The following is a 22,789-nucleotide window of genomic DNA, read 5'->3' as shown; positions in this document are numbered from 1 at the left end:
TGCTGTGCTAGCAGTGAGTGAGGCTCCGTGGGTGTGGGACCCTATGAGCCAGGCACGGGATATAATCTCCTGGTGTGCCATTTGCTACCACTGTAGGAAAAGCGCAGTATTAGGGTGGGAGTGTCCCGATTTTCAAGGTACCATCTGTCACAGCTTCTCTTTACTAGGAAAGGGAATTCCTTGACCCTTTGTGCTTCCTGGGTCGAAAAATCTTAAACAGTTATGTACCAAATATGAGATCTTCAAAATACATGGAGCTAATAATGCAAGGAGAAATAGATATCCACAATTAGAGCTGGAGATTTAAATACTCCTCTCAATAAATGAAAGAACAAGTAGACAGAAAATATATAAGTATATAAAGGATTTGACAATATCAATGAATTTAACCTAATTAATATTTATAGAACACTTTAAGAGCAGTAGAGTACACATTTTTTTTTCAAGTGCATACAGAACATTTATCCAAATAGATCATATTCTGGGCCATAAAATAAGCCTCAATAAATTTTAAGTGATTCCAATAACACAAAATATATTTTCATACCACAGTGGACTTAGAAATCAATAATGTAGAAAACTCTGGATAATTGTTAAGTAGTTAGAAAATAAATAACATACTTTTAAATGACTCACAAATCAAAGAAGAAATCAAAACAAAAATCAGAATTGAAAATTAAAACAAGTAAAGGATGCCACTAAAAGTATTCAGAGAGAAGCTGATTGCACTAAATGCCTATACTGGAAAACAAGGAAAGTCTCAAACCAATAACCTCAACTTCTATCTTAAGAAACTAGAAAAAGAAGAACAAGGCTGGGTGCAGTGGCTCTTGCCTGTAATCCTGGAACTTTGAGAGGCTGAGGTGAGCAGATCATGGGGTCGGGACATTGAGACCATACTGACCAACATGGTGAAACCCCATCTCTACTGAAATACAGAAAATTAGCCAGGCGTGGTGGCACGCGTCTGTAGTCCCAGCTACTTGGGAGGCTGAGGCAGGGGAATCTCTTGAACCTGGGAGGCAGAGGTTGCAGTGAGCCGAGATCATGCCACTGCACTCCAGCCTGGCAATAGAGTGAGACTCCATCTCGAAACAAAAATAAAAAACAAACCAAAAGTTAGTAAAAAGGATGTAATAGATATCTCAGTATAAATCAGTGAAATAGATAACAAAAAAATTGATGAGCCATAAAAATGAAAAGCTGCTTTTTGAGATCAGTAAGAATGATAAACCTCTAAATGGATTGATAGACAAAATAAGAGAGAAGACAAATTATCCATATCAGGAGTGGGAGAAGGGACATCACTAGAGATCCTACAGATATAAACAGGATAAAAGGAATATTATCAATAAATTAATACCAATAAATGCCACAACTTAGATTAAGTGGACAAGTTTATTTTAAGATATAAATTTCCAAGCTCACTAAGAAAAAGACAGTTTGAATAGCTCTATATTACAAAAACTGAAATTTGTAGTTAAAAACTTTCTCACAAACAAAACTCCAGGTCCAGATGATTTTACTGGTGAATTCTACTGAACATTTAAGGAAGAAATAATACCAATTACACACAAATACTTTCAGAAAATTGAAAAGGATGACGTACTTCCCAATTCATTCTGTGAGGCCACCACTACTGTATAAAGGCCCAAACAGAAAAAGGCAAGAAAGAAATCTGCAAGTCAATACGCCTTATTAACATAGATGTAAAAATTCTAAACAAAATGTTAGCAAATTAAATTCAGCAATGTATAAAGAAAGCTAACACATCATGACTAAATGACTCTTATTCCCAGATTGCAAGATTGGTTTAATAACTGAAAATCACTCAAGGTATTTTACCATGTGTGTTAGGTAGAAAAATAACCCCAAAATATCTACATCAGAATCCCTGGAAGCTATGAAAATAGTGTGTTACATGACAAGGGAGAAATAAGAATGCTGATAGAATTAAGGTTGCTAATCAACTCTCTTTGAGATGAGGAGATTACCTTGGATTATCTAGGTTGGGCCAACACAATCACAAAGGCCCTTATTGGTGAAAGAAGAAGGCAAGAGAGACAGAATTGGAGATGATATGGTGGTGGAAACAGAGGTCAGAAGGGTGTGATTTCTGGCTTTGCAGATGAAAGGGACTCAGTAACCAAGGCATGCTACCTGGAAAAGAAAAGGAAATGGATTCTGCCATAGAGCTTAGCTCCCAAGGAGCATAGATAGCCCTGCCAACATTTTGAATTTCACCTACTGAGATATATATCAGGCTTCTGACTTTCAAACCATAAGATAATAAATTTGTGTTGTTGTTAAACCACTAGTTTTGTTATTACAGCAGCAATAAGAAAAAAAAATTTTTTTAAGAAAAAAGAAAAACCATATGATCATCTTAATACATGCAAAACAACCTTTTTGGCAAAATCCAACATCCACTCCTGATAAAATATGTCTGCAAAGTAGGAATAGATATAAACTTTCTCTGCCTAATAAAAGATATCTACAAAAAAACTCTATGCCTTACATCACACTTAATGCTAAAAAACTGAATGCTTTTCCCCTAAGATCAGGAGCAAGAGAAGGATGTCTGTATTCAACATTGTATGGGAGGTTCTTGCCAATGCAATCAGGCAAGAAAAAGAAATAGAAGGCATCCAGAAAATTTGTAGTTAAAAACTTTCTCACAAATTAGAGAAAGAGGTAGAACTATCTCTATTTGATTTATAGAAGATGATATAATCTGGCTCTGTTCACGCACCCTAATTATTTTGAGATTAATTCATATTGTAGCATTTCTTTTTATTGCTATTCCATTATATGGATTTACCACAGTTTGCCTGGGTCATATGGTAGGTGTACATCAACATTTTAAGAAACTGCCAAACCATTTTCCAAAGTGATTTGTACGTTTTATATTCTCACCAGCAATATATGAGGGTTCTAATTTCGCTCTACACTAGCTGGCACTTGTTGCTGTTCATCTTTTTGATTATAGTAATCTTTGTGGCTGTGAAGTGGTATCTCATTGTGGTTTTAATTTGCATTTCCCTAATGACTAATGATGCAGAGAAAATGTACTTTATCATCATTGTATATCCTCTTTGGTGATGTATCTGTTCAAATCATTTGTTCATATATATTTTAAAATTTGCTTGTTTTCTTATTCAGTTGTAGAAATTATATATTCTGGATACACATTCTTTATTTCTGTATCAGACATATATTTGCAGAATTTTTCTCACAACTTAGAGAATATATTGTTTTTAAAAATTCTAGACTTTTTCCGTAAGCAGTTTTAGGTTTATAGAAAAATGAGGCCAGACACAGTGGCTTGTGGAGCCTGTAATCCCAGCACTTCGGGAGGCTGAGGCAGGAGGATCACTTGAGCCCAGGAGTTTGAGACCAGCCTGAGAAACATAGTGAGACCCCATCTCTACAAAAAAAAGTTGAAAAAAAAATTAGCTAGGCATGGTGGTGTTTGCCTGTAGCCCCAGCTACTCAGGAGACTGAGGTGAGAGAAAAACTTGAGCCCAGGAGGTTGAGACTGCAGAGAGCCATGATCATGCCATTGCACTCCAGCCTGTGTGACAGAGCAAGACCTTGTCTCAAGAAAAAAAGAGAAATGAGAAGTAGAGTTCCCATAAACACCCCTCCTCAATTTCAGTTTTCTCTATTATTACAGTTATCTTTTGCATTGTATTAGTCAGGATTCTCTAGAGAAAGAGAACCAATAGGACATATGTAGAAATATATGAGAAGATTTGTAATGGGAATTGGCTCACATGATTGTGGAGGCTGAGAAGTCCCATGACAATACCATGTGCAAGCTGGAGAATAAGGAGAGCCAGGGGTGTAATTCAGTCTGTGTCCTAAGGCCAGAGAACCAAAGCTGCTGTAAAGTCCTGGAGTCCCGAGGCCTGAGAACAGGAGCTCCAATGTTCCAGGGCAAGAGAAGATGGAAGTCCCAGCTGAAAAAGAGAGAGGATTTTTCCTTTTTACACTCTCTGTTACTCAAACCCTCAACAGATTGGATATTGCCCACTACACTGGTGAGCGCACGGCTTTACTCAGTTTAGAGATTCAAATGCTAATCTCTTCCAGGAACACCCTTACAGACACACCCAGAAACGTTTTAGTAGCTATTTGTGCATCCCTTAGCTCAGTCGCTTTGGCACATAAAATTAATGTGATGACATCTATAAACAATTCTATCAAATCTACAAAAAAGGGCTAGAACTAATTAATTATGCAAGGAAGTATTTGTTGAGTTTCTGTTACATGACCGGCACCGTGCTAGGCACTAAGGTTATGAGAGAATAGGGCAGAAAGGGCATCTGTCCTTATGAGGAGTTATCATGGAGTAAGTAAGCAAAACACAGAGGTTGTTAAGTGATATGACAAAATTACAACAGGATAAAGGGGGATAAGAAAGACTTGGATGTGGTGACAGTAGATAGGGTGATTGTGGGGGACTGCTCCAAGGAGGTGCAGTGTGAGCTCAGAACTGAAGACAAGATGAAGCCAGCTTTGTAAACAGGGGAAGGAAGAGGAGGAAATGTCCGGGATGCCTGTCTTTTAAGTTTATTCTGAGGGAAATACGAGTGTAAGCCAAGAATAATGTGAAAGGCAAATGGCAAATAAGAAATTGGAATGGCACAAGGCAGAATGCTGATGAGATCAATAATATCCATGTATGGTTTTGTTTTACGTGTGATGTCAGGTGAGGAAAATAAAGCAACCCTCCTCGAACTTGGAGCTGTGGAACCTTTAACTAAGCTACTCACCCACGAAGATAAAATTGTAAGAAGAAATGCTACTATGATATTTGGAATCCTGTCTTCTAATAGTAAGTATCAACTTTAAAAAATAATCAAATAATCCCATGTAATGCATTATCATTCTTTTAAATTTAACATTAAGGAATTTGTTTCAATTTTATTTAAATTGACTTTAATGTTCACAAAAACGTTTTATCAGTATAATGCAGCAAATGTGTGATTTCATATTTTAAGGGATAATTTTAAAATAGGAAAATATGTGCAAGCACATCCATGCAAAAACTCCTCTCAGAGTTGGTGAGGTAGTCCTGCAAGCTGAGATAGCAATCATTTTCTCTTAAAGTTTTTTCTTTAGTGTAATGTAATTTGCCTGCCTACATGTATGTTACATTTCATATATATTTCTTAGTGAACAAAGCCTAAAGAGTTTTGATAAACTGATTTTTTTTGAACTGCAAACTATATTTTACAAAAGATAAATTTAAATGTGCATTTACCAAGGTAGGCGGATCACTTTAGGTCAGGAGTTCGAGACCAGCCTGACCAACATAGTGAAACCCTGTCTCTACTAAAAATACAAAAATTAGCCAGGCATAGTGGCAGGTGCCTGTAATCCCAGCTACTCGGGAGGCTGAGGCAGTAGAATCACTTGAACTCAGGAGGTGGAGGTTGCAGTGAGTTGAGATCGCGCCACTGTACTCCAGCCTGGGCGACAGAGTGAGACTGTCTCAAAAGAATAAATTTTAAAAAGTGCATTTACTTCTTAGACCTATTACTTGCTTGGAATCATATATGCCATATTATTATTCTATTAATATATAATATATACTATGTAATATTAATCATGTGTACATGATTAACATTAATATGTGATTAATATCAAGAATACAATTAATATCAATTATATAATATATCATTAGTATAATATATTAATATGTAATTATACATTATATATTAAATAACATATTAGTATCATATGATATGACAGTATAATAATATTAGTTAAAAGACACTATTAGGTCCATTAGAATATCAGTTTGACCACCATGCCAATAAAGGCAGTCTCTGACTTATGAACAGGATATGTTTTCCTTGTCATTTTCTAATGGTAGTTTTTGAGTTAGCCACCAAAAACCCTGTAACTCATAATAAATTTTAAATGACACTCTTAGTGGAAACTGAATTCTAACATTAAACGTAGGTAGCTATGAATAAACACATGCCTATCATGGTACATGGCTAAAATCATTATGCTTTCCCATCTTATGATAATCTCAGCAAAACACAAGCACGAATTGTTTCCTAGTTTTCCTGCCTACCCGCTGCTCGCCATTTCCCTGGACCCCGTGTGATGACAGTGAGGCCTCCTTATTCCATGTCCAGCAGGGGTTTGTGGTGTGAGTGTGTTCAGGGACAGTTATGAATGGAAGTTGGGGAGAGACGTGGAAGGGCGGTTTTGTGTGGCGTCTGTGCCATTACAGCCTCAGCTAGAGACTGCTTTTGCCGGGACCCTCTGCGAGGAGTCAGTGGAAGGCAGTGACTTTGGGAGCTCTGATGGTAGTTGTGCTCTAAGGCAGCAGCCTGGGAGTGTTTCCCGAGATAGCAACAGAATGAGGAGAGTCATGGCGCAGTGCATGTCCCACCAACTTAGACTATGGTAATAATACTAGTTAACACTTACATGCACTGACAAGGGGCCAGGCACTGTGCTAAGTGCTACTGATATAGTAAATCATTTAATCCTATCTAACAGCCCTGTGAGGTAGGTACTATTATTATTTCCTTTACATCTGAGCTAACAGAGGCATAGAGAAGTTAAAATAAGGCAGTACTCAATTGAATTATGGGCCCTCCTAAATTTATCACAAGGATTATCTGTGTAACAATTCTATATTAGTATCATATTGAATGTTTAACCAAAAACAAAAAAGGAAAATTATAACCAAAAAAGGGAAGTTTTTTTTATTTCTTATGTTTTATTCTATTTACATACCACGGAATTTGAGAAACAAAAATATTTTGTGGCCAGGCATGGTGGCTCACGCCTGTAATCCCAGCACTTTGGGAGGCTGAGGTGGGAGGATTGCTTGAGCCCAGGAGATTGAGGCTGCAGTGAGCCATGATCACACCACTGCACCCCAGCCTGGGTGACAGAGTGAAACCCTGTCTCAAAACAAACACACACACAAACCTTTGTAACACCTCTTATGCAACTCTTTATCTTAAAAGTAGGATAGATACCTCAAAGCATTCGTTTATTTGCCCAAAGTCATGCAGGTGGTTAGTAGTGGCACTGAGGTTAGAGCCCTGCACACAGGCATACCTGTCTAGCTTTAATTAGGCTGACAAAAATAGTATAAAATGTACTTTACAACAGTCAATATACTTATTTTTAAGCATTTTTGGCATTTCTAATAATCGAATTGAATGTAAGCAATCAAGATGTATTAATTGAAATAGGCTGGATAATTCTTATTTGTATTCTGTACAAGATTTATTAAAATCAGAATTTAAAAATACCCTCCCAGCAAAACACACACACACAAAGATTACTATTACATAATAAATAAATGTAGGACACAGTAACTCAACTCTTCTGATATGTGTTCTAGGCACATTTTGCACTTTTATGGTTATTGTTTCTAGGGTCTTAGAAGGAAGTACAGCTCAGGATCGAGGAATACAGCAGGCTAGAGAATGTGTTGGGTTGGCCCCACCTAGGCAAGAAACCTGCCCCACCACTTGCTGTGTGGTTTTGAGCCTCAATTTCCTCATCTGTAAAATGAGATAATAGTATTACCTGTCTCATAAGGGAGTGTTCAGTAGATACTGCCATTATCATTATTATTTTGAGACAGGGTCTCACTCCGTTGCCCAGGCTAGATTTCAGTGGCGTGATCTCAGCTTACTGCAACCTCTGCCTCCCAGGTTCAAGCGATTCTCCTGCCTCAGCCTCCCAAGTAGCTGGGATTACAGGTACAAGCTACCATACCTGGCCAATTTTTGTATTTTTAATAAGGTAGGGGTTTCACCATATTGGCAAGGCTGGTCTTGAACTCCTGACCTCAAGTGATTCACCTGCCTCAGCCTTCCAAAATGCTGGGATTACAGTCATGAACCACCATACCCGGCCTATTATTATTATCAATAAACATCAATATTCTGTTTCTTCCTTTGTAGATGATGTTAAAAAATTGTTAAGGGAGTTAGATGTCATGAATTCTGTCATTGCCCAGCTCGCTCCAGAAGGTAACTTTGCATTCTATATCTGTTTTAAAAAATAGAACTGGTTTTTTTTTTACAGTTTATCAAACTATATATTGAAAATCATTCATGAGCTATTGTGAAGTGTTATTAAAATCTCTCAAACCACAACTCAATTTTGAGTTTATAAAAAAGGTGAGCTATAAGCAAGATACAATTTGCAGAGCTTTGGTTTCCAAAGCATATTTTAAAGTAGTGACTGAATAATAAGCAGTTGGCATACTTGTGTTATTTATTTTTGATACACAGAAGAAGTAGTTATCCATGAGTTTGCTAGCCTTTGTCTAGCAAACATGTCTGCAGAGTACACCAGTAAAGTGCAAATATTTGAACATGGGGGATTAGAGCCACTCATCAGACTACTGAGTAGCCCAGACCCGGATGTAAAGAAGAATTCTATGGAATGCATTTACAACTTGGTGCAGGTAAGATTAATTTCTAAAAAGTGTTCTGACGAAAGCTGATTTTAGAATTTATTTTCCCATTAAAAATAGAAAAAAGCTTTTAAAAACTCAGCAGTTTTGCATCATTAGATCTTCTTTTTACTGGTATTTATCATTCAGAGAAAAAAAATAACGGAAGCTTAATGTAGATATCTTTCAATTTTCACATAAGTCATTGTTTCCTATGAAAAAGTATTTTGGAAGTGTATTTCTATTTTTAAAGAATAGAATGGCATGCAAATAAAATGTACTTCTTTTGAAACAAGAAATCTAGTATGTGGAACCTGGGCAGTTACTATTGATTGAACCCTGGTGGTCTAAGCACATCGGATGTAATATATACCCTATTCAATGTACTGAGATTTTGGTTTAGGCTTATTTGTTGCTAAAAATCTAATGATCTAAGTGTGCAGAACAGAATTCATTGTCCACAATAGCAAGACGCCACCTCACTGTGCTGTTTTCCTTTGTCATGGAAATAAACTGTCAACCTTCCCCTCCCCTACAGTCCTGCCCTTTGAACCCCCACCCCGGGAACACACACACACACATACCCTAACGCTCACAGCAGGTCAGCTTCCTGATATTTTGAACAGCCTTCTCTGCTGCTTAGATTCCTTAACAATTATCATGCACATTTGATGAACTTTAGATCACCGGAAATTGGAAAGACACAAATTTTAAATGGCCATCAATAGAGTAAGAAATGAGGAGATACCAAAACGAGAGTGAAGAAGAGGATTACTGGAGAGGCAACGTATCCAGGCAGAGAGAGACAAACAGGCTCATGTCAAAAGGCAGCAAAAGCAAAATTCCTGGCCCAGCATGCAGTTGCCACTCCTCCTCCCTCCCTAAAAAAGACATCCTAAAGAGGAAGCTTAGTCCCTCTTTTCCCTTCTCCCATTACTTTGGCTTTACATCATTTGATTAAATATTCCTGTAAGCATATTTGTGTTTTAAATCCAAAGATTCCTTACAGCAATATTTCCCTATTGTTTTAATCAAGAAGAAATAAAAATAATTACCTCCACAGTTCTTAACAGCAGTACTGGCTTAAAAATGTGTATTAGTTTCCTCGGGCTGCTGTAACAAAGTACTACAAACTAGGTGGCTTAAAACTACACACAGTCACAGTTCTGGAGGCCAGAAGTCCAAAATCAAGGTGTCAGTAGGACCACATCCCCGCTGAGACTACATAAGACCCTTCCTCTCCTCTTCCCATCTTCATGTAGTGGCCATCCATTGGTGGCATCTCTTGGCTTGTGGTTGCATTCCAGCAAGCTCTCCCTCTGTCATCTCTCTCTCCTAAGGACACTAATTGTACAAGGACACCAGTAAAGTCCCACTTTACTCCGGGACGACCTCATCTTAACTAATTACATCTGCAATGACCCTGTTTTCAATAAGGTCACATTATGAGGTACTGGGGTTAGGACTTCAACACTTATTTTGGAGGGATACAATTCAATCCATGACAAAAAGCAACCTACAGTTGTGTCTAAAGGAAGCTGAATATTAGTGATCAACTGAAGGATGGACAGGGGAAAGCTAAGCTACAATTGGAGCCTTTTCTGCCTTATAAATATATATAGTAAAATAGTAAAATATAAAAAATAGTGTAACTATAAAATAGTATATTTTTTATATGTTTTGATTATTTATAAATGTTTTGATTAAAGGTGTCATGTCTTAAAAGAGTTTGGGAGCTTTTCATGGCTTCTTGGCTTGTTTTCTTAAGCTCCCCCAACCACCCACTTCTTCACTCACACAGAATCACAGACATACAAGCACAACAATTATCTGGATTACAATGACCTCTTGATTGTGTAAATGTCTTAAATAAAGGTCATGTATCTGAATAAACCTGCTTTAAATTTGCATGCAGAGGGCCTGTCAACAGTACTGCATGCTAATAGGTATTTCATAAAGAATCCATTTGAATGAGATAATAAGGAATCAATGCCATATCATTGTATTAATTACTATTTGAAGCAGTGTATCCAAGTGTGAAAAGAATTTTATTATGCATAGATTTTATTATAATGCTGTTTAGAGTAATCAGAATTTGCTGTATAATAAACAATAGATACTACAAAAGACATAGACCATGTATATTTTGTTGTAGACAATGTCTACATATTACAGTTAAAATAAATTTTGGTGTTGTCAATGGAAAGATTTCTTATTTTTGTGAGTTATTTTGGAAGGAAATCTGGAGTAAAAGATGGGAAAATTATAACTTATATTCTTGTGTTAGAAAACAGAATTCCTCCATTCTTGAGAATGTATTTTGCTTAAAAATATATTGTTTTGATTATCTGTATTTTGTGGCAGGATTTTCAGTGTCGAACTACACTTCAAGAACTAAATGCAATACCTCCTATCTTAGAGCTCTTGAAGTCAGAATATCCAGTGATTCAGTTGTTGGCTCTCAAAACCTTAGGTGTTATTACAAATGATAAGCAGTCTCGAACAATGCTAAGAGACAATCAAGGATTGGACCATCTTATTAAGATCCTAGAAACTAAGGTATTTAGTTTCATTCATTTGACTCTCTACGAGGAAATGTATCTCTCCCAAATGTTTAAAATGAAATTTTATTATATTTAATGTGTATTAAGTGTAATGGATTAATTTGCTTATTGCTACATAAAGTTTATTGGCCTGTTTAAATCAGGCTAATTGTAGGGACCATTATAAACTAATTTTAAAAGCCTTCTGGTTTATCAGACTTAAGATTTTTAAATTCTTGTCTATGATCTTCCTCTTGATTTCCTAAAACCCCTAGGGTGAGTCTTTTAACCTTCATTATGGTTTTCTCTGGGATAAAGCAGAAGCATAATTTACCTTCTATATACGTTTTAATAATATTGGAGTTAAATGTCCACAGTTGCTAATAAGCCCCTTAAGAATCAAACTTTAAGAATATCTGTGCCTTCTAGGATCTCTTGGTTACAAAAACTCATCTAGCAGTTTATTGAAAACCATTTAATTGACTTGAGTGGTCCAGATCGCTTCTGAATGTGTCCAGTGTCTTTGGCCACTAACTCCTTAGTGAAACAGTAATAAACAGATTTCAGATCCAGTATCCCTACTTTAATATTTAGTAAATTAAGTTAATTCTAATAACAGAAATCTGCTTGAAGTACTTCTTAGAGATTCCAGAGATAGGAACATATTGAAGGAGTACAATAGAGTAATAACTTTGTATTATGTTTCAAACTATCCAATTGTTAAATTTTTTCTAAAAAACCAGAACTCAGTTTGACTATACAGCACTGGGAAAATGAAGTACAATATAAAAGAGCAGAGATGGCACAAGCATGTTCCCAGTCATGTGGACCTACCTGCCTTTGATTTGTGGATCCCATATGTGATCCCCTATAATTACATTTGTGATGCAAAATGCTAGTAACACTGTATAGCAAACATTTTATCCTGTTTAAAAGGGGAACTGAAACCAGAAATGTTACTTAATTTGCCTTATGTCACACAGGTAGAAAGTGACTAACCACAGGGTTTATCTGATATGCCACATATTCTCGCCTATCTGATATTTTACCTGTCTTTTTTTAATTAGGAAAAGGGATGGAAGCACCTACTAGGTGGCAGGCATTGTGATTTTATTAAATTTGTAATTCTTTGAGGAATGTGATGGTATTTTTATCTACGAAATGAAAGTACTGGTAATAATTGTATCATTACGTATATAATCATATATACCTATTATAGCATTAATCCTATTATACAAATAAGGAAAATGCCTCTCAAAGAGGTTGAATAACTTGCCTATGGTTAGAGCTAGGAAATATGTGAGAAGGATTTTTTAAGAACTGATATGTATATATTGTAATGGGAAAAATTCAAAGAACACAAAAATATAGAGAGTGAAAAATAAAAATGCTCGTCCCCATCCTCACCTAAGAGTAGGTACAAGGCACAGGTGTCTGCTCCCATAATTTTTATTCAGCATTGTCCTGAAGGTTGGAACCAGGGCAATAAGGCCAAATAAATAAATAACACAAAAGACTAACAAACTGGGGCCAGGCGCAGTGGCTCACGCTTGTAATCCCAGCACTTTGGGAGGCTGAGGTGGGCAGATCATGAGGTCAGGAGATCGAGACCATCTTGGCCAACATGGTGAAACCCCATCTCTACTAAAAACACAAAAATTAGCTGGGCATGGTGGCAAGTGCCTGTAATCCCAGTTACTCGGGAGGCTGAGGCAGAAGAATCGTTTGAACCAGGGAGTTGAAGGTTGCAGTGAGCCGAGATCGCACCACTGCACTCCAGCCTGGCAACCGAGCAAGACTCCATCTCACAAAAACAAACAAACAAAAAGACTAACAAACTGGAAAGGAAGAAGTAAAACTGTATTTATTCACAGATTGCATCTATATTTATTCAGATTGCATGACCGCATATACAGAAAATCCTAAGAAGACTACAGAAACTTACTAGAACTAATAAATAGAACTATTGAGGTCACAGGATGAAAGTTCAATACATAGAAATGTATCGTATTTCTATATGTGAGCAATGAACAAAACAGCAAAACAAAAAGTACAATTGGACTTATAATACATTCCTAAAATATGAACTACATGGAGATAAATTTATCAAAATTTTTGCTAAATCTGTACACTAAAAAATATAAAACACTTTTTGAAAGGAACTAAGGAGATAATATATGTATATGGAGTGAACACATATTAATATGTCAGTTTCTACTTAATTACCTTTTGCTTAGTTTTCAATTATCATATAATGATTGATTTGGTTATATTTAAGCTTGCCATTTATTTGTCTGACCTGTTGCTTTATTCCACAGTTCCTCTCTTCCTGCCTTTTGTAGTGTTAATTTTTTTTTTTTTTTTTTTTTTTTTGAGATGGAGTCTTGCTCTGTCACCTAGGCTGCAGTGCAGTGGCACGATCTTGGCTCACTGCAACTTCCACCTCCTGGGTTCAAGTGATTTTCCTACTCAGCCTCCCAAGTAGCTGGGATTACAGGCATGTGCCACCACACCCAGCTAATTTTTGTATTTTGGGTAGAAAGGGGGGGGTTTCACCGTGTTGGCCAGGCTGGTCTCAAACTCCTGACCTCAGGTGATCCTCCTGCCTTGGCTTCCCAAAGTGCTGGGACTACAGGCGTGAGCCACTGCACCCAGCCCCTGTAGTGTTAATTTTTTTAGTGTTACATTGTAATTCTTCTCTTGGCTTTTTTGCTATATTTGTTTGTTCTATTTTTAGTGGTTGCTGTAGTGATTACAATATGCAACTTAACTTTAACTTATAATAGTCTAGAGTTAATATTGAATTACTTGAAGTAAAATACTAGAACCTTTTAACAATATCTCTACTTACTTTTCCTACTGTTAATATTGTTACATATTTTATGTCTGTGTCCATTATAAACCCAACCACACAATGTAATAATTGTTTTGAAGAGTCCCATATCATGTGTCCTCAAGATATTAAGGATTATACATTCATATGTGTTTGTCTAGTACTTATGCATATATTCATCTGTCCATCAATATTTAATATTTTATATTTACTCACATATTTATGATTTCTGATTTCATTTTTTCCTGTAGATCCACGTTGTCATCAGGATCATTTCCTTCTGGAGAACCTCATTTAGCATTTCTTATAGTGTGAATATAATGGCATGAATTCTGTCTTTTAAATTTATCTGGAAGTAGCTTCCTTTTGCCTTTAATTTTGAAAAGATATTTTTGCTTGATACAAAATTCTTGGCTGCTAGTTTTTTCTTTTTAGCATTTTTAAATTTCTTCTGAATGCCAATATTTCTGATGAAAATTCAGCCATTAAGCTTAACTATCTTCCTGTCCATGATGTGTCACTTTTCTTTGGCTGCTTTTAACACTTTGCTCTTTATCTTTGGCTTTCTGCATTTCTCTTCTGCATAGAAGTGATATAATTGTATCTCCTGCTTGGGGTGCTTGACCTTCTTAGATCTGTAAATTAGTGTTTTCTGCCAATCATGGAATTTTTCAGTCATTATGTATGCAAATATTTTTCCTATTCCTTCTTTCCCTCTGGAGCCCAATTACACATATGTTGTCTCGCTTGATATGTTACAAGACTCTAAAGCTTTGCACATTTTTCTTCAATTTTTTGGATTAAATAACATCTTTTGATCTCTATTCAATTTATCTGATTCTTTTGGCATCTCTAATCTGCTGTTTAGTCCATCTAGTGATTTTTTCTTTCTAGTTTTTGTACTTTTCAAGTCTTAAATTTCCATGTTTGAAGTGTCATTTCTCTATTGCGCTTTCCTCTGTGAACATATTTATCATAGCTGCTTTAAAGTCTTTAATTACTTAATCCACCAACATCTGGCCCTATCAGAGTAGATTTCTATTGACTGCCTTTTTTTCTGACTTTGAGTCACACTTTCCTGTTTCTTTTTTGCATAGTTAAGAATGAGCATTGTAGATAATACTTTCTAGTGATTCCAGATTCTGTTGTGCCCGTCTGAGGATTGTGGTTATTTTGCTTTAGTAGGTGGTGAACTACACACTTTGTCTCACTAGTGGTGCAGCTGGTATCTCTGCTCAGTTCTTATAGTTTCTGGTTGCTGCTGTTTTTAGCCTGACCCATGGAGGTCTCCCCAGAGCTTCTACAGTTTGGCGGTCACCTGTGGCTCCTCTATCAGTCTCAGGCTCTGACCTCTAACACCTCTGACCAGTAAGGTTTCAGCACTCCGCCAGACGAGCTGCACATGGATTGAGGAATGCACTGTATTTAAAAGCAGTAAATTAATAAATCTCACCTAGCACAACTCCCTCTTCAAGGATAAGATATGATGTTTTGTAGTCCTTGCCTCTTTATTTTCACCAGGGTTCCTGGGATCTCTTCCATGCATGTATAGTTTAGTGGTCAGTCAGGGGTCTGGGAATAGTTTATACTCAGATTTTGAGTTATACCATATATTAGAGTTCTCTAGAGAAATAGAACCAACTTGATGCATGTATATTGTACATGTGCCTGTGTATATGGGTGTATTAGTCCGTTTTTACACTGCTATAAAGAACCACCTGAGACTGGGTTATTTATAAAGAAAAGAGGTTTAATTGATTCACAGATCCTAGTGGCTGAGGAGGCCTCAGGAAACTTATAATCATAGCAGAAGGAGAAACAGGCTCATCTTACATGGCAGCAGATGAGCATGTGAAGGAGGAACTGTCAAACACGTATAAAACCATTAGATCTCATGAGAACTCACTGTCACGAGAACAGCATGGGGGAGCTGCCCCCATGATCCAATCACCTCCCATCAGGTCCCTCCCTTGACACATGGGGATTATGTTAGTTAATTTGCCTGGAGATCACAATTTGAGACGATATTTGGGTTAGGACACAGAGCCAAACCATATCAGTGGGTGTGTGTTGGAGGGGGGTGGGCGGGTAGTTGTTTTAAGGAATTGGCTCATGTGATTTTGGAGGCTTGGCAAGTCCCAAATCCACAGGTTAGACCAGTAGGCTGAAGACCCAGAGAAGTGTTGTAATTTGAGTACAGGGCTGCTCTACTGGCAGGATTCCCTCTGTGGCCAGGTAGATCAGTCTTTTCCTATTAAAGCCTTCAGCTGATTAGATGAGGTCCACCCACATCATGGAGGGTAATCTGTTTTACTCAACGTCTGTTTTAAACATTAATTTCATATAAAAAGTACTTTCACAAACATCTAGGATAATATTTGGCCAAATATTTGAGTACTGTGGCCCAGATAAAAATTCATCGCAAGTTTTCTCCTTGTCAATTTGGTACCCATATGCATCTTAAATCATAATCTTCAAATAAAGACAATGATGAGATCATACTTTTACCTAACATGATACAGCTGTCCTATATACAACCAAATATTTCCCAACGCTTACCCCAGAAGAAGATGCAAAATTCTTAGGTGATGTTTACCCTTCCTGGACCCACAAATCCTGGCTATGGGAGAAACGGCACCATATGGTAGACACTGATTTAGAGCATATACAGCATTCTGGAGAACCCTGCCCAAGCCCTGCAAGGTATTGCCAACTAGCTGGTGCTGTAACTGAGTCTTCAAAAGGCCATTCTATCAAGCCAGCTGCTTCAGGATGGTGGGCAACATGGTAAAACCAGTGAATTCCATGAACATTGGCCACAATGTATTTGCTGTGAAAGTGAGCTCCTTCCCTTCATGATGGTGGATTATCCTTCCGAACATTTCTCACTTTTGGGATTTCTCCTTTACATTTCTAGCTATTTAGGTAAAACTGCAGTTTTCTATAGCTGTGGGGATTCAGTAGATTTCCTCAGGCAAGACGGCCACACACTCACAATACTTCTCTTACAGTCCCAAATTATTTTAAAGTATATATTTTCATCAGCTTCTGTCTTGCTTTTAAAAAAATATTTTCTCCAGATTTCAAAATAGTTTTTTGTGGAAGACTGTATGAGCAACTTCATTGACTACGATTTCTGGAAGTTTCCTCCCTAGCATTACTTTTTATCCATAACACATTTTGGAGTAAGGCAAAGGAGAAAAGACAGGGCACACGGCCAAGAAGAGTGATGTTACTTTGATAAGCAGAACTCCTGTTCCCTGGGGCCTCTGTCACAACAAAATTCATTACATTGTGTTCCGACTGACTTTATTTCCTCTTGTAGTCAAATTTGGGAAATGTACCTTTCTTTTAGTACAACTTTCTAAAGTTGTATTTGCTTTTATTATTAGGAATTGAATGACCTTCATGTGGAAGCACTTGCAGTGATAGCCAATTGCCTTGAAGACATGGATACTATGGTGCAGATTCGGCAGACAGGGGGTCTTAAAAAGCTCCTGTCATTTGCAGAAAACTCTACAATTCCTGATATTCAGAAGAATGCGGCAAAAGCCATTGCTAAAGCAGCTTATGATCGTATGTCTCATTTTATTTTATTTTATTTATTTTGAGACAGGGTCTCACTCTATTGCTCAGGCTGGAGAGCAGTGGCATGATCACAGCTGACTGCAGCCTCAAGCTCCCCAGGTTGCAAGTGATTCTGCCACCTCAGCCTTCCTAGTAGCTGGAACTACAGGCGTGCGCCACCATGCCTGGCTAATTGTATTTTTTGTAGAGACATGGTTTCACTATGTTGCCCAGGCTAGTCTAGAACTCCTGGGTTCAAGCAATCTGCCCACTTTGACTGAGTTACAGGCATGAGCCACCGCACTCTGCCATGTCTTATTTTATATAAACAAAGCATATATAATTCCTCTTGTCTCAATTTTGATTAGTACTAACAAACCCTAGAGTATTTGTCTGCTTTTAAAAAACCATTTGAGAATGGTGCTATATTTACTACTTAAGTCCAAACTCATCTCACTTCCAATGAGTTAGAGATTTGTCAGGGATATGAAGAACTCAATATGATTTCATTATCCTATTTTTCAAAAAACAATTCATTTCTATATTAAGTTTTAAGCCTTTATTTTGCTTGAATTTGGAATTATACAGAATGTATGTATTGTTTGTGAACTTGAAAGCATTGAAGAAATCCCCATTCACAATGATATCTATAAAGTAATTTCCAAGTTTCAGCTGGCGTCTAGTAGCACCATGTTACATAGCTGTGAAAAACAATATGCTCATACTATATACATAATACAATTTGCATTTCAGTGACAAGTAGACATAAATCTGTAAAACATGAGAGATTAATTACATCACAAGTACAGAAGATGAAATTATAGTTTTAATTTATGTGTATTTGGAGTCTTTAATAAAAGATGTGATTTTATTTTTCCCTTTCTGCACCACTACTTTTATAAATGATGACAGCATTGACTATTTTAAGTGATTTATATCTAAACATAGATACTCACATCTGTATATCTATCTATGTGTATACTATGGGAAACACTTCCTTTTCAGCACACACTGGATTTCTTCAAGGCAAAACTTTAATGCAGTAAGCAAGATTTCACTGTCCAGTATGTAGTGTGCATAGAGGGGCCTCATGAGTTACAATATAAATGCCTATTTGAGAGACTGGTTATGAAATCAAGGTTTTTTAATATTGGCAAAAGTTGGTTTATCCAGTATTCTATCAAATGGAACTTAGACATTATCATAGCTGGTCAGTTCTCTTTTCCTTCTATCCCAGTCCTTAGCTAACTGAGACCCAAAGAGAAGTAAAATGGGGAGACATGGACAATGTCACACCTAAAATGTTTGCATATCACAGCGTCTCTTTGGAGAGTATTTATATGTATCAAATGTGGCTGGGTCATTCTAAGTCTGTTCTTACTCATTTTGAGGTGGTAGTTTGATGATGCCTACCCGTTATGTGCCATAGTACTGGAAAGTATGCTGGACAGAGTTCCTGGTACTAGAGTTCTAGTACTAGTTCCACTACTGGCATTGTAATGACCTACTTAAGTGATTTTGGGTGAGCTACAACTTCTCCAGAACAATGTATATATTCATTTACTCATGATTTCTTATTGAGCCCTCACCCAGAACAGGAAAGTAAACAGGCAATCACAATGCAGTGTTCACGGTGATTAATGATGGAAACACAGGATCACCCAGGAAGGCTCCTGGCACAGATCTGGATCAGAAAAATATTCCTGAAATCAGTGATTAACAAGCTAGGGCCTAGAGTAAATAAGATAAATTGTCTGGTCAAAGAAGGTTCAGACGGGATGGAGGAGGAGAAGTGGTTCTGAGAAAGACCACTGTGTATAAAAGCCAGAGGAGGGACAACATGGTAAGTTCGAGAACCGAAAGCTTTCAGAATGGCTAATGACCAGAATGCCACAGAACACGGAACACTCAGGCTATGCATGTAGTGAGGAGCCCAGTGCTCACGGACATTATTAGCCCAGTTAAGGATTTTGGACTTTATTTTAATGGAAACAAAGAGCCATTGAAGTTACTCAGAGAAGGGAGGGAACATCACAGATTTTCACTTAAGAGAACTCATGTTGCAAAGTGGAGCAGAGATTGGAAATGTTTAGCACCAGATACAGAAGACCAAAAGGGGGTTGCTGTAGTAACCTGGGTGAGATGTGAAGGTGCCCTGAAACAGAGATGTGGTGTTCGGGATTGGCTCGAGGCACTTTGCAAGGAGAACCACCGGCACATGTGTGAGTATTTTTGAATGACTACGTTAGTTGAAAAAGGAAGAAGGCTACACTAAGGATGAGGCCAGGTTTCTGGCTTAGACAGCTGCAAGGAAAATGGTGCCACTCACAGGAATGGAGCACCCAAGAAGTGGAGCGGTTTTGCTTGAAGAAAAGGAATCAATCCTATTCTTGTTTTTAAAATTGTGGTGAAATATAAATATGAAATTTACCATCTTCATAATTTTTAAGTGTAGAGTTCAGTGGCATTAAATGTATTCACATTTTTGTGGTGCAGTCCATCCATAGAAATCTTTTCATTTAGCAAAACTAAAAGTACACCAATTAAACAATAATTCCCACTCCTTCTTCATGCAGACTCCTGGCAATCACTATTCTTCGTCTCTATGAATTTGATGACTCTAGATCCCTCATATATGTGGAATCATATAGCATTTGTCCTTTTGCAAATGCATTGCACTTAGCATGATGTCCTCAAGGTTCATTCATGTTGTAGCATGTGTCACAATTTCCTCCCTTAAGGCCGAAGAATATTCCATTGTCTGTAAAGACCACGTTTGGTTTATCCTTTCAACCCTGGATGGACAGTTGGTTGCATCTGCCTTTTGGCTAACATGAATAATGTTGCTAAGAATGTGGGTGTACAGATACCTCTTTGAGTCCCTGATTTCAATTTTTTTGGATATGTACCTAGAAGTGGAGTTACTGAGTCATATGGTAATTATATTTTTAGGTTTTTTTTTTTTTTGGAGACAGTCTCACTCTGTCACCTAGGCTGGAGTGCAATGGTGTGATCTCAGCTCACTGCAACCTCCACCTCCTGGCTTCAAGCGATTCTCCTGCCTCAGTCTCCTGAGGAGCTGGGACTACAGGTGCACACCACCACACCTAGTTAATTTTTGTATTTGTAGTAGAGACATGGTTTCACCATGTTAGCCAAGCTGGTCTCGAACTCCTGACCTCAGGCAATCCACCTGCCTCAGCCTCCCAAAGTGCTGGGATTACAGGTGTGAGCCATCACACCCGTTTTCTATTTATAATTTTTTTGAGAAACTGCCATATCTTTTTCTGTAGCAGCTGTACCATTTAATATTCCCATAACCAATGCACAAGAGTTCCAATTTCTCCACAGCCTGGTCAACACTTGTTATTTTCTGTTTGTTGATAGTAGCCATTCTAATGGGTATGAGGTGCTGTCTCATTGTGCTTTTTATTTGCATGTCCCTAATGATGAGCAACTTCGAGCATCTTTTTTGTGTGCTTATTGGCCACTTGCTTATCTTCTTTGGAGATATCCAAGTCCTTCTCCCATTTTTTGATCGGGTTGTTTTCTTGATGCTGAGTTACACAAGTTCTTCATATATTCTGGATATTAACCCCTTATCAGATATTATTTGAAAATAGTTTCTCCCATTCTATGGGTTGCCTTTTCACTCTGTTGATTGTGTGCTTTGATGCACAAAAGTTTTAAATTGTGATGCAATCCAATGTATCTATTTCATTGCCTATGCTGTTTGCTGTTGGTGTCGTATCCAATAACTCATTACCAAATATCATAAAGCTTTTGCCCTATGTTTTCTTCTAGGAGTTTTGTAGTTGTGGCTCTTACATTTAGGTCTTGATACATTGAGTTTATTTTTATATAGGGTATAAAATTATGGTCCCAGTTCATTCTTTTTCATGTAGATATAAATTTTTCCTAGCATCATTTGTTGAAATTGGTTCTTTATTTGTAATACAAAGGAATTCAAGCAGATGGTCTTTAAATCCTTTCTGGCACTTAATGTTTTCTGATTCTACTTCCTTATGTTAGTTCTAAAATAACTACATTCCAGTTTGAAGTTGTGTCTCCTCAGTCTTTATGTTAGAATCTAATGACTAACTGTATTTACTTCATGTATGTCATCTGTGATTGTATTATGTTCCCTTCAAACATCACTCTTTCAGACCGAAGAATTCAGATCTTGTTTAGTCTCTCTTCATACATGTCCTCAGGCCATCCTGGGATCATTCTCTTACCTCTTCTGGATTTCCTCTTGTTTATTATACCCTCCTTGAGATGTGTTGATAAGTATTATGAAAGCTATAAGTATGCACCATCATTTTATATTACTATAGATAGGTTAATTTATCATTATTTTCCATTTCAGTCTTATGCAGCAAGTATTTTAGTCTCTTAACTACATTAGCATATTGGGCCAATGCTTTGAGGGAAGGACTTGCAGGGAGCCCCCAGATCATCTTTCTCAGTCAGGACCCAGAGCTCAAAGTCCCTCATTTTAGTTTGTAGCATTTTGGGGCTGGGCATGGTGGCTCACACCTGTAATCCTAGCACTTTGGGGGTTTGAGGTGAGACGATCACTTGACACCAGGAGTTCAAGACCAGCCTAGGCAACGGAGCAAGACCCCCCATCTCTACACAAAATTTTTAAAAAATGAGTCATGCATGGTATTGTGCACCTGTAGTCCCAGCTACTTGGGAGGCTGAGGAAGGAAGATCACTTGAGCCCAGGGGTTTGAGGCTGCAGTGAGATGTGATCATGCTACTGCACTCCAGCCTGGGTAACTGAGCAAGACCCTTAATAATAGTAATAACAATAACAATACATCCTAACATTTTTCATTTGTAGTTAAAAATGCAAACTTTGCTTTGGACTAGTATTGCATTTTCTTTGAGGCCTGGTATAGGATCAATTTGTACAAGTGTTCTATTAAATCTTGGAAAGGCACACTCTGCTTACTATTTAAATAAACATTTATCATATGCATGCTATATGCAAAGTGTTGTTCCAGAAGATAAGGATAAACAATGGATGCAATGAATAAATATTTTCTGAATAGACAAAAGGATATATTTCCTGTAGAAAACAGAGTTTGATTATCTTTTAGTTCAATTTTATAAATTATATTGTACAGTTTTATCCTTATTCTTGTTTTAGCTATATGATCTATCACAGATGAAGAGTAGTATGTTAGAAGTTTCCCACTGTATTATTTTTATTTTCTCTTGTAATTTTCTCTTGTTGCCCAGGCTGGAGTGCGGTGTGGTGATCTTGGCTCACTGCAAGCTCCACCTCCCGGGTTCTCGCCATTCTGCTGCCTCAGCCTCCCTAGTAGCTGGGACTACAGGCACCTGCCACCAAGCCCGGCTAATATTTTGTATTTTTAGTAGAGACGG

The 22,789-nt window shown here is 37.4% G+C and overlaps 1 protein-coding gene across 4 annotated transcripts in view; it reads left to right on the top strand.

Moving 5' to 3' along the window:
• Positions 1 to 22,789, top strand: part of ARMC3 (armadillo repeat containing 3) — a 117,023-nt gene that overhangs the window by 27,311 nt on the left and 66,923 nt on the right. For 3 of the 4 annotated variants that reach the window (XM_011991321.1, XM_011991320.1, XM_011991322.1), the window contains exons 4-8: positions 4,715 to 4,840; positions 7,953 to 8,021; positions 8,286 to 8,461; positions 10,814 to 11,008; positions 17,218 to 17,401. In XM_011991321.1, coding sequence (XP_011846711.1) covers positions 4,715 to 4,840; positions 7,953 to 8,021; positions 8,286 to 8,461; positions 10,814 to 11,008; positions 17,218 to 17,401 — 750 coding nt within the window. The remainder of the gene's footprint in view (positions 1 to 4,714; positions 4,841 to 7,952; positions 8,022 to 8,285; positions 8,462 to 10,813; positions 11,009 to 17,217; positions 17,402 to 22,789) is intronic. The other variant, XM_011991323.1, reaches the window with a different exon arrangement.

This window comes from Mandrillus leucophaeus, unplaced genomic scaffold, assembly GCF_000951045.1.
Source record: "Mandrillus leucophaeus isolate KB7577 unplaced genomic scaffold, Mleu.le_1.0 Scaffold394, whole genome shotgun sequence".
Classification (NCBI taxonomy): Eukaryota; Metazoa; Chordata; class Mammalia; order Primates; family Cercopithecidae; genus Mandrillus; species Mandrillus leucophaeus.
The sequence above is the reverse complement of the archived record's forward strand: the minus strand, read 5'-3'. Positions and strand labels throughout refer to the sequence as shown.